This window comes from Lissotriton helveticus, chromosome 12, assembly GCF_964261635.1.
Source record: "Lissotriton helveticus chromosome 12, aLisHel1.1, whole genome shotgun sequence".
Classification (NCBI taxonomy): domain Eukaryota; kingdom Metazoa; phylum Chordata; class Amphibia; order Caudata; family Salamandridae; genus Lissotriton; species Lissotriton helveticus.
The window spans coordinates 163,874,569-163,892,037 of record NC_136073.1 but is presented as its reverse complement, the minus strand read 5'-3'; the positions used below and the strand labels follow the sequence as shown (position 1 = coordinate 163,892,037).

At 46.4% G+C, this 17,469-nt stretch overlaps 1 protein-coding gene across 1 annotated transcript in view; it reads right to left on the bottom strand.

Moving 5' to 3' along the window:
- Positions 1-4,300: 4,300 nt before the first annotated feature.
- MOGAT3 (monoacylglycerol O-acyltransferase 3) overlaps positions 4,301-17,469 on the bottom strand; it is a 208,405-nt gene continuing 195,236 nt past the window's right edge. Inside the window, exons 7-8 of the mRNA XM_078669298.1 lie at positions 14,220-14,422; positions 4,301-6,318 (exon numbers count right to left, since the gene is read on the bottom strand). Coding sequence (XP_078525424.1) covers positions 6,164-6,318; positions 14,220-14,422 — 358 coding nt within the window. The 3' untranslated portion in view covers positions 4,301-6,163. The remainder of the gene's footprint in view (positions 6,319-14,219; positions 14,423-17,469) is intronic.

The window sequence follows — 17,469 nt, the reverse complement described above, 5'->3', positions numbered from 1 at the left end:
GAGTTATTAAAGTCTTAGCTCCCTAAAATAAATAAATACTGCAGTGGAAAGCATACTCTTCTGAATAAAATAAAGAAATTTAAAAATACACATTTTTTAACAAGATCTTGCAGATTTTTATTATCATGAAAAAATGGAAAATTATGTTTAAATAAAAGCCTCACCGCTGTGCTTCAGTGAGTGATACTGATCAACATGGATACACAATGCTAAGGAATAATTTATGCCAATAACGTAGTTCACATTCAATATATGTTCTACAAGAAAAAAACAGATGGACAAAACCACTATTATTTTGATATCTTTTTGTTCATCTTCCACATTTTATGCTCGGAGTGTACACTAGAAAAAACATTAAATCATGGAAGTGTGTTGTATAAATAACTTGGCTACCCAGGGTTGTTTGGTGTTTTTGTTTTTATATATTCTCTTCTAACAAACACATTTTTTCATGCAATAAAAAGAGAAAGGTTTATTGCTGCGATCATGTCAGTACCCTATTTAAATTGAGGTGGTATTTAAAATAGACTTTAACTATATTAGTAACTGTTGTGTTATTTTATAATTGTGCACTTAAGAGGCTCTTAACTTCAGCAATGTCAGCTATTATGATGTATCCAGAATTAAGGCCATATAATTATCACTGTCCAGAAAGATTGAGTGTCAAAGATCATGTGATGTCACTTCCTGGAATGTCAATAGGCCAACAGGTGCTTATGTCACGTCACTTCCGCTACCCATAGCATATTAGTGAATTGACACCCATGCAGAGAAGGGGTGTGATGTGGCAGTGATGGGGAGGGATGAGAGGGGGAGGAGATATTGGGTAATGTGGCAATGGTGGAGGGGGTGAGAAAAAGGAGAGGAGATATGGGGCAGTAATGGAAAAAGGTAAGAGGAAATAGAAAAGGTTGTAAGTGGTGGTGAAGGGAAGAGGTGATGTTATTTGGCAGTGAGTGCAATAGGTGAGAGGGAGGAGATAAGGGCTGTTATGTGGCAGTGATCAGAAAAAGTGAGCAAATGGAGAGAAAGGTTGTATTGGGACAGTGATATGGAGAGAGGAGAGATAGAAGTTAAATGGTCAACGTGAAATTGTTGGGGAGGAAGAGAAAGGTGGTGGAAGGAGTAAAAGGAAGAGAAGATGCAGTAAGGAGAAATAGAATGGTAATAAAATTGAATACGGTAGCAAGGGAAGAGTTCAGGAAAAAAAGTTAATAATAAGGGGATGAAGGTGATAGTGACAACATAGTGATACCATATCATGAATGTAATGAGGGACGCTGAAGTTAGGAGGCCAGGAGTGGAGAGGATAGAGCTAGGCATAGGCAGGTCGGGAGAGAGAAAAGAAGACTTAATGTAGTTGAAGGATGATAAAAGGCAGAGAAAAGCAATTGAAGAGACTAAGAAAAGGAGAGGTAAACAGAGATGGAGTAGAAAAATTCAAGAAGTGGAGAACGAGGAAGAGATATTAGTAAAAAAAAAAGGCACATCTCTGCAATGCTAAAAGTGCAAACAAGATACTAGGATTAGGAGAAAGAGGGGAAAATATGGAAAATTTAAGTAAGGACAGGGGCTGTTTAAAAAAAGTTATCAAAATAGAATGATGCTGCTGGTGATAGATGCTACTCCATGTCCCAACAGCACCCAGCCCTTCATTCTAGAGGAATAGGCGGGTTTAGTTTGAGTCATAATAAGCCAGGTGTCCCTTTCCTTCCTATAATTTGTTCATCACAGAATGTATGGAAAATGCCGTGTTCAGTGCATACCTACTAGAAAGAGAATGGGCCGAAAATGATGGTGGGTGAAAGAAAGGAGAGATACAAGTAAAACAAACAATGTGGAAATCCAGCACAGGACTTTACCAGTCTTCAAAGCTCCAGGCAGTGAAAGACTCACAAGTCAAATCTTGACAGAATTTGTAAATCCACAAATCTTTGGCAATACATATAAATATTTTGAGTTCAGTCACATCTTCTAAATTTGGAGAAAAAAAAGTTGTAGATCTGTAATCCTTTGACAATATTCACAGTTATGTAAAGCTATAGCGTTAATTGTAAATCTTTAAATTTATCGTAATTCTTATAAAATTTGGAAACCTTTGACACTACTTACTGCTGTAAATCTTTTAGCAATTCTTGTAAAATCTGCGCCTGTATGCATAATGTGTGACTTTGTAAAGCTTTTAGGGCTAGATGTAGGTAAATCTAATTTACCGATTCTAAAATACCGAATTTTACCGATTCTGTATTTTAGAATCGGTAAATTAGATGTAGGTAATAATTCGGTATTTTTTACCGAATCGGTAAGATTCGGTATTTACCGAATCGGTATTCACCGATTCGGTATTTGCCATTGATTCCTATGGGCCTGGAGGCCCATCAGAATGAATGTCAATTACAGAATCGGTAATTACCGATTCGGTAAATACCGAAAAATTCAAGGGTGGCAGGGTGTCACTTTGACACCCTGTTGCACCCCTGATTAGTACTTGTGTGCCATGTGACAAATTCATGCCCTAAGAGCATGTATGTCTGTCACATGGCACAGGTGTACATGCACAGATTTGCATATACACAGGTATTCCTTATTTACCACCAACTAATAGTTGGTGGTTAATAACGAATCCTTAAAGCCCTGTGGCACTGTTTACAGTGCCAACTACATTTCAACATACAGATTCGGTAATTACCGAATCAGTAATTTTACCGATTCGGTAAAATTACCGATTCGGTAAATTTACCGAATCTGTATGTTTTTGGATGCCCTACATCTCAGTATCCAAATACCGCTCGGTAACGGCCGAAAATCGGTAATTTGGATACCTACATCTGGCCCTTAGTTAAACTTGTAAGTCTGTGAACTATGTCTCCTGTTTGTAAATCAATACCACTTCTGAAATATATGTAGAAATGTGAAGCTTTGCAGTGGCTGTAAATGTATATTGTTCTGTAATCTCTTGTAATTCCATATTGATGTGACAACAATACATGTACATTTGTAAACATTTGTCAATACTTGCAAGGAAGGAGCTTTGAAAACATTTGCACGTGTATAAATATCACCAATACTATTAAACCACAAACAATGTTGTACATATTTGTAAATATTTGCCTATTTGTAAAGTATTCCAATATATTTGTATTAAATCTTTGAGAATGTAAGAAATGTATGTAGCTAATGGAATTGTTAATAAATCTGTAAAACAAATTCCATATTTACAAATCTATGAGGGGTTAGAAATGCTCCTGAATCTATGATGCTTAGGTATGTCTCTAACAATTTTAAAATACTTGTAGACCTAAAGTTTCACAATAATTTCTAATCTCTAAAGCGAGCAACATTTTGGATGCCGGTAAAGTTTTTGCTTATACAAGAGAATCTATAAAGTATGGGCAGAATTCGTATCTCTAAAAAGCTTTTGGCAATGCTGGCAAACCGTAAAGTTATAATGAAAATGATGAATCTGTAACTGTTTGTCAATACTTGTAGCTCTGAGAAATTTGGGAAGTATTTGTTAATCATTGGAATTTGGTACCAGCCATAAGGTGTTAAAACTGTGAAAATATTCCAAAATCTGTAATGACTGAATTACTAGTAAATCTGTACATCTATACATATTTAAAATGTTTCATTTACAATTTTATAAAGTTTAATCAGTCCATGCATTAAATCTGAGTAGTTGTCGAAAACACTGTTAGTCTGTAACTCTTTGGCAATACTTTTACATCTGGGAAATTGCTGTTCTATTGCAGTTTGGAAATCTGTAAACCTTAGAAACATTCAGCAATTAACAGCAAGGCGCGTTGGTTGTTGCGGCTTTAAAACACGGCCATGTGGCAGCTTCTGCAAGCTAGAAAGGTAGGAGTAATTCCTGGTGCCTACAAACATGCTAGAAATTCAGAGTATATCAGGAGAGATTAAGTGCCGGGACTGTGGCCTACAAGCCCGTGAAGCTTTGGGCAGACCTGCAATCTTTGTAAATGTGCAAGGCGCAAAATTGTTCACTCTTGGATTTAAAAGATAGGCGGGGGGGGGGGTTTAAAAGAGGGGAGACAAGCTAAAAGGAGACAAAGGAATGGAGAAAGAGAAGAATAGAGAAACAATGAAACATGAGAGGGGAGACATCAAGGGACAAAGAAGAGAGGAGTTGCATAAATACAGGGAAGGGTCAGCCCAGAGTGCAGACTAACCTCGCCCCATGTGAGTATAACCCCCCCCCCCCGTAAATGTGTGAGTTGGAAAAACTCTGCACAGATCCCCGTTTACCAGCCATCATGCAATAGAGATGATCACTTGTGCCTTTGTTCCAATTCCATCAATTTATTCTGCTTCTTCAACTCATGAAGCAGGTCCAAGACAGCATTAAACAAGCAATGGCGCTTTCTACGACGCAGTGGATGTGAAAACACCTTCTGAGCATGTCCAGGAAGTAAAGGATGGCTTTGTCAGTACAGACAGAGGCTACACAGGTAAAGTAGACATCATTTGTAAGCCTTTTTCCCAATGTCCCAAACTTTTTGTTGACAGTTCATCCTCCTGAAGCAAGACCGGGGCATCACTGAGCCGAATGACACGCTGCCTGCCAACTGGGCTGTGTTTAAGATGTTCCTGAGATATAACCTTATGCAACAAATAGCATTTCTTGCTGTACCCGTGTATCCAAGTCTAGCAGGCTGTGGCCTTGTTTTCCAGAATAAGCCAATCACGCCAGGGACCAGTGTGCTGACGTCATCTTCATTTGGACAGTTCCATTGGAGCCACAGGGACATCAAGGGGGGTTATCAGTGAATCTTTAGCGGTAGACACCCTGGACACTGCCAATCCTTGTAGATTATTGAGACAGAGTGGGCACAATTCTCGACAGACCCCAAAATGCCAAAAAGGTGCTGCAGGCCAGTTGGAGTTCCCACCTCAGTCCACTGTCCTGGTGAAGCTGTGACAGAGCAGGCATGGTTACCTACATGTACTGAGGACAGCATCGTGCCCTATAAGCAGAATGTGAGGGTCATACCCCCATACATCACCCATCAGTAGCATTCGAGGGTCATGCCCTGTATCTTGCCCTTTGTTGAGTGTGTGTTTGTAATACTTCAATACCAAGCACCCGTGAGGTGTATGGGGGTCACACCCATGCACCTCACCTCTTTGCAGCATGCTCCCTGCTTTCTCATTGTGCAGTGTGTGAGGTGCTTTCCTCATACTTCATCCAAGTGCAGTGTGTTAGGACCATATAACTTACCCCTGCCGTGGGAACTTCTTTTGTCACACTGTTTGAGGATGAAACCCCCATACTTCGCCCCCTATACTTTACGAAAATGCCATACTACCTGTGTCCCTGTGTAATATGTGGGCGTGTGAGGGTCACACCCACGTATATTAACCCATGTGCAATACCAAAGCCTATCATGATACCTTGCCCCACATGCTTTGCGTGAAGGTTGCATCCTCATATTGTATCCTCTATGCAGTGTGTGAGGGTCATACCCATAACAAGGGCCACTGGAATTATGCGGACGGGAGGGCCAAAATATGCGGTACAGTAGAATAAATGATGTGGCAAGAAATGGCAAATCATTCGAACTAATTCGGCACTTTTTGTGAAAGCATAACTTCAAAATATAGTCAGTTTTTTTCACGTGTTAACACAGTTTGAGCAAAGGTTTCACCTTCAAAGTACTGATTTAACATCCAAATACAGCAATAAGCAACTGAAAGATGAAAGGTCAACCTTTGCATAGGGCCTTCCACTGTGCGCAACAAAGGTTGCTGCAATTTTAGCAACTTTTGATCCCTTTGAGCTAGAACCAACATTTTTTGTTAATATCTGTAGATTATGCAGCAAACGATGTTGCAAATGGGACAGATCCATATTTATGCAGAGAATTCCAGATTCTCATATTCCCAGTAGCCCTGTCCATATTTATTCCCCTATGCTGTGTGCGAGGCTCATATCTATACCTCACTCCCTGTGCAATGTTTGAGGGTCACCCCCTATATATATCCGCTTGTGGAGTGTGAGACTGCCATACCCTCATACTGCACCCCCTTAAAGTGTGTGAGCGTCATATCCATGCCTCACCTGCAGTGTGTCAAACCCCATACCTTGCCCCATGTCCATGTCCATTCATGAGAGTCTTTCTCCCTCGTGAGCAGCAGCCCCGGTTCAAATAAAGCGCAGCAGACAAGAAGGCGGGAGACCATACTGAGTCTTGTGCTGTTCGAAGAGCTCCAGCAGTCCGTCCATGTAGAGGCGGTGGTACCGGTCCACCTCCTGGCTGGAGGGCACTGGAATGTGTGGCACCCGGATTGGTTTACCCACTGCCAAAAAGAGAACAAGGAAATTAGCTCATGGTCAGGAGGAGGTGGGTGGGGGCACGAGACATCCTGCTAGTGAGAATCCGTGCCACCTGTCCCGGGCTCTCAGGCACCACCCCCTGGGGGGCAGGTGCTGAGTGCAGCGTCGATGGCATCTGAATGCACTCGCTGACCCTGCAACAGGGAGGCGCTCCGTGGCTCTGCACTCAGCGACCCCGTCCCAAGCTATGGATCTGCACTCACTCACCCCCCCAATCCATGGCTCAGCCTTCAGTGACCCTCTCTCATGCTATGGATCTGCACTCACTCACACCCCTCCCAAACCATAGCTCAGCCTTCAGTGACCCTCTCTCAAGCTATGGATCTGCACTCACTCACCCCCCCAATCCATGGCTCAGCCTTCAGTGACCCTCTCTGAAGCTATGGATCTGCACTCACTCATCCCCCCAATCCATGGCTCAGCCTTCAGTGACCCTCTCTCATGCTATGGATTTGCACACACAGCCCTCCCAATCCATAGCTCAGCCTTCAGTGACCCTATCTCATGCTATGGATCTGAACTCACTCACACCCCGCCCAAACCGTAGCTCAGCCTTCAGTGACCCTATCTCATGCTATGGATCTGAACTCACTCACACCCCTCCCAATCCATAGCTCTGCCTTCAGTGACCCTCTCTCATGCTATGGATCTGCACTCACTCACACCCCGCCCAAACCATAGCTCAGCCTTCAGCGACCCTCTCTGAAGCTATGGATTTGCACTCACAGCCCTCCCAATCCATAGCTCAGCCTTCAGTGACCCTCTCTCAAGCTATGGATCTGCACTCACTCACCCCCCCAATCCATGGCTCAGCCTTCAGTGACCCTCTCTGAAGCTATGGATCTGCACTCACTCACCCCCCCAATCCATGGCTCAGCCTTCAGTGACCCTCTCTCATGCTATGGATCTGAACTCACTCACACCCCTCCGAAACCATAGCTCAGCCTTCAGTGACCCTCTCTCATGCTATGGATTTGCACTCACAGCCCTCCCAATCCATAGCTCAGCCTTCAGTGACCCTCTCTCATGCTATGGATCTGAACTCACTCACACCCCGCCCAAACCATAGCTCAGCCTTCAGTGACCCTCTCTCATGCTATGGATCTGAACTCACTCACACCTCTCCCAATCCATAGCTCAGCCTTCAGTGACCCTCTCTGAAGCTATGGATTTGCACTCACAGCCCTCCCAATCCATAGCTCAGCCTTCAGTGACCCTTTCTCAAGCTATGGATCTGCACTCACTCACACCCCTCCCAAACCATAGCTCAGCCTTCAGTGACCCTCTCTGAAGCTATGGATTTGCACTCACAGCCCTCCCAATCCATAGCTCAGCCTTCAGTGACCCTTTCTCAAGCTATGGATCTGCACTCACTCACACCCCTCCCAATCCATAGCTCAGCCTTCAGTGACCCTCTCTCATGCTATGGATCTGCACTCACTCACACCCCTCCCAATCCATAGCTCAGCCTTCAGTGACCCTCTCTCAAGCTATGGATTTGCACTCACAGCCCTCCCAATCCATAGCTCAGCCTTCAGTGACCCTCTCTCAAGCTATGGATTTGCACTCACAGCCTTCCCAATCCATAGTCAGCCCTCAGTGAGTGACCCTCTCCCAAGCTGTGGACCTGTACTCACTCATACCCCTTCACAATCCATGGCTCAGGCCTCAGTGACCCTCTCTCAAGCTATGTATCCGTACTCACTCACAGCCCTCCAAATCCATGGTCAGCCCTCAGTCCCCCTCTCTTAAGCTAGGGACCTGTACTCACTCACACTACACCCAATCCATGGTCAGCCCTCAGTGACCCTCTCTTAAGCTAGGGGCCTGTACTCACTCACACTACACCCAATCCATGGTCAGTCCTCAGCGACTCTCTCTCGAGCTATGGATCTGTACTCACTCACACCCCTCTAAAGCCATGGCTCAGCCCTCAGTGACATTTTCACATGCTATGGATCTGTACTTAATCACACCCCTCCCAGTACAGGTCAGCCCTCAGTGACCATCTCCCAAGGTATGGATCCATACTCCCCAACACTCCTCCCAATCCATTGATAAACCCTCGGTGACCCTCTGCCAAGCTATGGATCTGTACTCACTCACACCCCTTCCTACTCTATGAGTTTGCACACACTGACCTTTTACCATCCTATGGATCTTTACTCACACACACCCCTTCACAATCCATGGTCAGCCCTCAGTGAACCTCTCTCAAGCTACTGATCTGTACTTACTCACACCTCTAAATCCATGGCTCAGTCCGCAGCAACTCTTTCCCAGGCTCTGGATTTGCTCTCACTCACACCCCTCCTAATCCACTGCTCGGTCCTCAGTGGCACTCTCCCAAGCTGAGGATCTGTACTCACTCACACCCCTCCAAAGCCATGGATCAGACCTCAGAGAACCTCTCCCAAGCTATGAATCTGTACTCACTCACACCCCTTTAAAGCCACAGCTTGGCCTCAGTGACCCTCTCCCAAGCTGAGGATCTGTACTCACTCACACCCCTCCAAAGCCATGGATCAGACCTCAGTGACCCTTTCACAAACTATGGATCTGTACTCACTCACACCCCTTTAAAGCCACAGCTTGGCCTCAGTGACCCTTTTCCAGGCTGTGGATCTGTACTCACTCACACCCCTCCCAATCCATGGTCATCCCACAGTGACCCTCTCTCGAGCTATGGATCTGTACTCACACCGTTCCAAATCCATGGTCGGACCTCAGTGACTTATCTCAAGCTATGGATCTGTACTCACCCCCACCCCTCCCAATCCATGACTCAGCCTTCAGCGACCCTCTCTCAAGCTGTTGATTTGTACTCACTCACACCCCACTAAAGCCATGGATCAGCCCTCAGTGACTTTTTCACATGCTATGAATCTGTACTCACTCACACCCCTCCCAGTACAGGTCAGCCCTCACTAACCATCTCCTAAGCTATGGATCCATACTCCCCAACACTCCTCCCAATCCAGCGCTAAACGCTTGGTGACCCTCTGCCAAGCTATGGATCTGTACTCACTCACACCCTTCCTACTCTATGAGTTTGCACAACTGACCTTTTACCATCCTATAGATCTGTACTCACTCACATCCCTCGCACTCCATTGGTCCAGACCCACTGGCCCTGTAACAGAGAGACCCTTTCGCTCTATATTCAGTGATTCTGTCCCATCCTACTCAATCACACCCCTACCACTTTATGGTCTTGCACAAACTGACCCTTAACCATCCCGTTGATTTGTACACACTCACACCATTCCCCATCTAAGGATCTATACTCACTGAATGTCTCCTATCTCGTGCATCTGTACTCACACCCACTCATGCTCTATTGACCTCTACTGTGACCCTTTAGTGTCACGTGGGTCTTTAATCACTCCCACACCTCTCACTGTGTAGGTCTGCACTCAGTAACCCTTAAACATTCTATGGACCTGCACTCTCACACCCCTCCAAAGCCCAGGCTCAGTCCTCTGTGACTCTCTCCCAAGCTGTGGATCTGTACTCAGTCAAACCCATCCAAGGCCATAGCTGGACCTCAATGACTTGTTCCCAAGTATTGGATTTGCACTCACTCACACCCCTCCTAATCCATGACTTAGCCCCCAGTGACACTCTCCCAAGCTATAGATCTGTACTCACTCAAACCCTTTTAAAGCCAGTGCTCAGCGTCAGTGACCCTGTTCCAAGCTGTGGATCAGTACTCACTCACACCCCCCCAATCCATGGCCAGCCCTCAGTGACCCTCTCTTGAGCTATGGATCTGTACTTACTCATACCCCTTCACAATCTATGGTCAGCCCTCAGTGAACCTCTCTCAAGCTACTGATCTGTACTCACTCACACCTCTAAATCCATGGCTCAGTCCTCAGCAACTCTCTCCCAGGCTCTGGATTTGCACTCACTCACACCCCTCCTAATCCATTGCTTAGTCCTCAGTGGCACTCTCCCAAACTGAGGATCTGTACTCACTCACACCCCTCCCATTCCATGGCTCAGCCCTCAGTGACCCTCTCCTAAGCAATTGAACTGTACTCACTCTCACCCCTCCCAATCCATGACTTAGCCCTCAGTGACCCTCTCCCAAGCTATAGATCTGTACTCACTCAAACCCTTTTAAAGCCAGTGCTCGGCGTCAGTGACCCTGTTCCAAGCTGTGGATCAGTACTCACTCACGCCCCCCCCAATCCATGGTCAGCCCTCAGTGAACCTCTTTCAAGCTACTGATCTGTACTTACTCACACCTCTTAATCCATGGCTCAGTCCTCAGCAACTCTCTCCCAGGCTCTGGATTTGCACTCACTCACACCCCTCCTAATCCATTGCTTGGTCCTCAGTGGCACTCTCCCAAGCTGAGGATCTGTACTCACTCAAACCCCTCCAAAGCCATGGATCAGACCTCAGTGACCCTCTCCCAAGCTATGAATCTGTACTCACAACCCTCCCATTCCATGGCTCAGCCCTCAGTGACCCTTTCACAAACTATGGATCTGTACTCACTCACACCCCTTTAAAGCCACAGCTTGGCCTCAGTGACCCTTTTCCAAGCTGTGGATCTGTACTCACTCTCACCCCTCCCAATCCGTGGCTCAGTCCTCGGTGACCCTCTCTCTCGAGCTATGGATCTGTACTCACACCGTTCCAAATCCATGGTCGGACCTCAGTGACTTATCTCAAGCTATGGATCTGTACTCACCCCCACCCCTCCCAATCCATGACTCAGCCTTCAGCGACCCTCTCTCAAGCTGTGGATCTGTACTCACTCTCTCCCCTTCCATTCCACTGCTAAGCCCTCAGTGACCCTGTCCCAAGCTATGACTCTGTACTCACTCACACCCCTCCCAATCCATGGTTATACCCTCAGTGAGTCATTCCCATGCTGTGGATCTGTACTCACTCACACCCCTCCCACTCTATGAGTTTGCACACATTGACCTTTTACCTTCCTATAGATCTGTACACACTTTCTCGCACTCTATGGGTCCAGATTCAATGACCTTGTACCAGAGAGACCCTCTTGCTCTGTATTCAGTGATCCCTTCCCATCCTATGGATCTGTACTCTATCACACCCCTCCCACTTTATGGGTTTACACAAACTGACCCTTAACCACCCTGTTGATTTGTACTCACTCACACCATTCCCCATCTAAGGGTCTGTACTCACTGAATATTTCCCAGCTTGTGCATCTGTACTCACACACGCTCACACTCTATTGACCTCTACTGTGTCCCCATTAGTGTCATGTGGGTCTTTAATCGCTCCCACAACTCTCACTATATAGTTGTGCACTCAGTAACCCTTAACCATTCTATGGACCCGCACTCTCACTGCCTCCCACTCCAAGGATCTGCACGTACTGACCCTTTCCCATCCTACTGATTTGTTCTCACTCACACCCCTCATATTCTCAGCCTGTGCATTCACTGACCCTTTACTGTCGTATGGATCATTTATGTTACTTCTTCCAAGTCAATGGCGTTGCACTCAGTGACACTGTCCCATCCTATGGGTTCTTACTCACATGTCCTCCCTTTTTAGGTGTATGGGACAGACACTCTTTGGCCCAGTACTAGCATACAAATCTATACTCACTTCCACCCCTGCTACTCTATGGGTATGCACTCACCAAATATTTTCAGTCCTATGTATTTGTATTCTCTGATACCCGGTACAACTCGATGGGTCTCGTTTCACCCAGGGGTCTGCACTCACTGACATCATTTTCTACTCTGAGAGTGTACACTCACTGGCCACATATACCCATGTTCACATACCCTCACCGTGAGGGAGTGCCCTCTCCTAACCACCTTCCCACTGACCCATACCCTTCACTCACCCTATGGGTCTGCACTCACTGCCCTGCTTTATCCTATGGGTCTGCACTCACTGCCCTGTTTTATCCTATGGGTCTGCACTCACTGACCTGTTTTATCCTATGGGTCTACACTCACTTACCCTGGCTTGTACTCTACAGCTCCCACTCTTTGGTGGACTCACTTCAACTCCTTGCAGTTACCCAGGGGATAACGCGTCCCCCACTGACCTCCATCCCTCTCACACCTTAGGCCTCTACCTCTCTTCTGCTCCCTGCACTACCTCACAGCGCCCCCTGCCCACACTCTATGGGCCAGCACTCTCTCAGGCCCCATCAGATGATGCAAACCTTCCCTACTGACACCCCCTTTACCCATGACTCCCACCCCATTGTATGAGTCTGCACTGGAGATCCTCCTACAATGTATAGGTCTGTAATCACTAACACCCCTCCTTCCTTCCAACCCCTTCTGGTAGGCTGTGCACTCACTCATTGTCGCTCACTTTATGGGCCAGTTCTTGTTGACACCCTGTTCCTAACACTCGCACACCCTACCCATCGAAGAGATGCACCACTCGCAGCACCCATCCTCCTCCTGGTGGCATCTCACTATCTCCCTCCTTCAAACCCCTTCCCTTAATTCTAGTTCCCTCCCACGAGCCAGTACTCCTTGACTTCCCATCTCCTCCTACGGTCTTCTCTCACTGGTGGGCCACTACCAACCCAGGATAATGCCCTCACTAACTCTCTCACCTTCTCCTGGGAGTTTATAAGCACTTACATCACCATCCCTCCCCAAGAGCCGGGACTCACCATCACCAACCCACCTCAGATCCAACGCGTCTACACATACCGGCACAGCCACTTACCCAGAGGATGTGCACCGATAAACACCCTTCACTCACACCCCTTGGAGCAGCACTCACTAACTCCACCCATTCCCAACCCAGGGGTCTACACTCACGGACTCCAGAATATTCACCCTTTCTGAGTCTGCCCTCAATCAGTGGCTTAACACAAAATGGTACCCCACCCTAACCCCTCCTCCGCAGAATGTGATGTGAGGCCACCTGAATCTCCCATTTATTACAGATATGCATTTTCCTTCGGCTGATTGGGGTCCTCCTTAAGAGACGGGCCCTCTTAGGGTTTGCGGGGGGGCACTTGTGTTATGCCCCTGCCCTCACTCACCTCATTTGCTCCAAATCTACAGGCCCACAACTACAGGCTAACATATGTTCCACCCCAGGTCTTGTAAACTCTGAAACCCGTCCCGCCAAAAGGTGTCTACATTCACCGCCACCCTCCAACCCCAAGAGCCTTCTCTCCTTAACCTCCTCCAGCCCTGAGTCCACAGCCAGAAATTCCCTCCGAGCCTCTGGCCCCCTGCTGTTCCGCCACAAGCGCCTTTCACTCAAGAACATACCTCAAGGGTGTGTACTCATGTACTCAAAAAACTCATGTTAGTCTAAAGGGCTGCTTCTCTGCACAAATCTGCCCCTTCCCATCTCTCTCAGAGGCAGATGCACAATGAGAACTTTTCCTGAGCTGGATCTACATCTGGCGACTTTACGTACATCTCAGCACAAATTATACCCCAAATCCAGGAAGGGACATGCATTGACCGCCATTAGACACACTGAGCAACTCTCGACCCAAGACCCTGTGCTCATTTTATCCTAGTCATCAGTCTGAATTTACAGACCTCTGGATCTGCCCTCACTGGCTATGCAAAAGAATTGTCACTCACTGGCCATCCGTCTATCCCTGGAATCGCAGCTCCTCCCCAAACTGTGGCAACATGTACAGAATTAGAGATTGATCAAATGTATATCAAGCACCCTCCACACATTCTACGCAAAAGCGTTCCACCGGTCATAAAAGACATAGGTATTGACCCTTCTCTACAGTGGTCTACCCCACATAGGTTGCCTGGAAATCTGGACCTCCCAATGTCTTGACCAAAAGGCTTCTCCGTGTGCTCCCCTCACTCCCACATTCCCAGGATCTTGCAATCCATGCAGGATCTGTACTCACCCACAGTGTAGACCGGCTTTGCGAAGGGGTTCAGGCCCCAGCTGTTTGGCGAGAACACTCCTCTCCCCATGAAAAGGCAGGGTGCGAAGCCCACTAACTTCTGGAACTTTGTCTGCAGGGTCTTGCCCCAGCTCCCCTCTTCGAAGACCACCTGCTCGTAGAGGTCGTTCTCGCCGAAGGTGTACACCGGGACCAGGTCCGCCCTAAAGGGAGAGACAGCCAAAGGGTAAAAACAACCTGCGTTAATGTGGGTGGAACGTAACCTGCATCTGGGGTGAGCCTCAGACCAAGAGCCAAAAAATGGTCAGCAATGGGATGTCCCAAAACCCAATGTAAGCATTGGTAATACCCACAGCAGGTCTTCAACAGGAGACAGCTTCATACAAGACTTAAAAAATAAAATAGCGGAAGGAAGATGGATGGACAGGGAGGGAGGTAATATAGATAACAAGGAGGCAACTGGGTGCATCAGATTTGCAGGAGGGTCAAGGATGGAGAGGGTAACATGAGCAGGAAAGAGAGCCAGAAAGCATTTGCTTTCTTTTTAAGTCTGGTTAGAGACTTCTTTCTCTGTCTTACACAGCTTTCGGTTTTTATTAAGAATTGACCAGCAAATTCCGATAACTCTGCTTACTGCACATATCTGAATGCGAGCATTGAGATACAAAATGAATGAATTCCCTAGTTACATTTAAGCAGGTGAAACCATGCTGTATTTATCAGGGGGAAAATGTCTGGTTTATCCCAGGACATGCAGATTTTGGTGCGATATCCGCGTACTATTTCCCATTATCAGAGGTGAAAACCCGGTGGTATCTATCACACCCGATAAATTGAGATTTTATCAAATGCAATAAATGTTGCACCAATTAACAATTTGCACAGAGGGTCGACATCAGCAATAAACATTGACTATTGTTTACTTCATTCACATGTTAAGCAGCCCACATTCATCTACCATTGGTTAAATGTAACTGTCTTTTATGACGGATGATGTATTGGGTAAGCACTAGAGATCGGGAGGCCATGCTTCAAGGGAACGCTTCAGAGATCAGGTGAGCCATGCATCTGGAGTACGCTTAAGAGATCATGTGAGCCATGCATCTGGAGTACGCTTGAGAGTACGCTTGAGAGATCAGGTAAGCTATGCATTTGGAGTAAGCCTCAGATCAGGTGAACTATGCATCTGGAGTGAGCATAAAAGATCAGGTGAGCCAGGCATTTGGAGTGAGCTTAAGAGATCAGGTGAGCCATGCATCTAGGGAAATCCTCAGAGATCAGATGACCTATGCATCTGGAGTGAGCTTAAGAGATAAGGTAAACTATGCATTTGGATTAAGCCTCAGAGATTAGGTGAGCCATGCATTTGGAGTAAGCCTCAGAGATCAGGTGAGCTATGCATCTAGGGCAAGCTTAAGCGATCGGGTGAGTCGTGCATTTGGAGTAAACCTCAGAGATCAGGTAAGCTATGCATTTGGTGTAAGCCTCAGAGATGAGATACATAATGCATTTGGAGTAAGCCTCAGAGATCAGGTAAGCTATGCATTTGACTAAGCCTCAGAGATCAGGTGAGCCATGCATTTGGATTAAGCCTCAGAGATCAGGTGATCTATGCATCTGGAGTGAGCTTAAGAGATCAGGTGAGCTGTGCATTTGAAGTAAACCTCAGAGATCAGGTGAGCCTTGCATTTTGAGAAAGCCTCAGAGATTAGGTAAACTATGCATTTGGAGTAAGCCTCAGAGGTCAGGTAAGCTATGCATTGAGTAAGCCTCAGGGATCAAGTAAGCTAGGCATCTGGGCTAAGTTTAAGAGATCAGGTGAGCCATGCATTTGGAGTAAGCCTCAAAGATGAGGTAAACTATGCATTTGGAGTAAGCCTCAAATGTCAGGTAAGCTATGCATTGAGTAAGCCTCAGAGATCAGGTAAACTAGGCATCTGGGGTAAGTTTAAGAGATCAGGTGAGCCATGCATTTGGAGTAAGCCTCAGATATGAGGTAAACTATGCATTTGGAGTAAGCCTCAGAGATGAGGTAAACTATGCATTTGGAGTAAGCCTCAGAGATGAGGTAAACTATGCATTTGGCGTTAGCCTCAGAGGTGAGGTAAACTATGCATTTAGAGTAAGCCTCAGAGATGAGGTAATCTATGCATTTGAGTAAGCCTCAAATATCAGGTGAGCCATGCATTCGGAGTAAGCCTCAGAGGTCAGGTAAGCTATGCATTTAGAGTAAGCCTCAGAGATGAGGTAATCTATGCATTTGAGTAAGCCTCAAATATCAGGTGAGCCGTGCATTTGGAGTAAACCTCAGAGATCAGGTGAGCCTTGCATTTGGAGTAAGCCTCAGAGATCAGGTGAGCCATGCATTTGGAGTAAGCCCCAGAGACCAGGTAAGCTATGCATTTGGAGTAAGCCTCAGAGATAAGGTGAGCCATGCATTTGGAGTAAGCCTCAGATATCAGGTGAGCCATGCATTTGGAGTAAGCCTCAGAGGTCAGGTAAGCTATGCATTTGGAGTAAGCCTCAGAGATATGGTGAGCCATGCATTTGGAGTAAGCCTCAGAGACCAGGTGAGCTATGCATTTGGAGTAATCCTCAGAGACCAGGTAAGCTATGCATTTGGAATAAGCCTCAGAGACCAGGTGAGCCATGCATCTATGGAAAGCCTCAGAGATTAGGTGAGCTATGCATCTATGGTAGGTCTAAGAGATCGAATGGGTCACGCATCTTGGTTAAGCCTCTGCAATCACGTTAGCCATTGCATTTGGAGTAAGGCTCGGAGAGCAGGTAAGCCTCTGAGATCAGGAGAGCCATGCACCTGGGGGTAATTGGAGATCAGGTGAGGCATGCACCTGGGCTAAACGTAAGAGATCAGATGGCCAATGCATCTGGAGGAAGCCTCAGAGATCAGGTGAACCAAGCATTTGGAGTAGCCTCAGAGATCAGGTGGGCCACACATCTGGGGTAATGTCTCCAAAAGTAGGTGGTCCGTGCATTTACAGTACGCCTCAGAGATCAGATGAAATGTGCATCTGGGATAAATCTCAGAAGTCAAGTGAGACTTATATTTTCATTCAGCCTCGAAGATCATGTGAACTGTGCATCTGGGGTATGATTGAGCAATCAGGTGAGACAAGCATTTGCCGTGAAGATTAAAGATTGTGAGAGCTGTACATCTGTAATATTCACATTCTTAATGAGCATGTGGCAGATTAGGAATAAACTACTAAAAGACTGAACATTGATACGA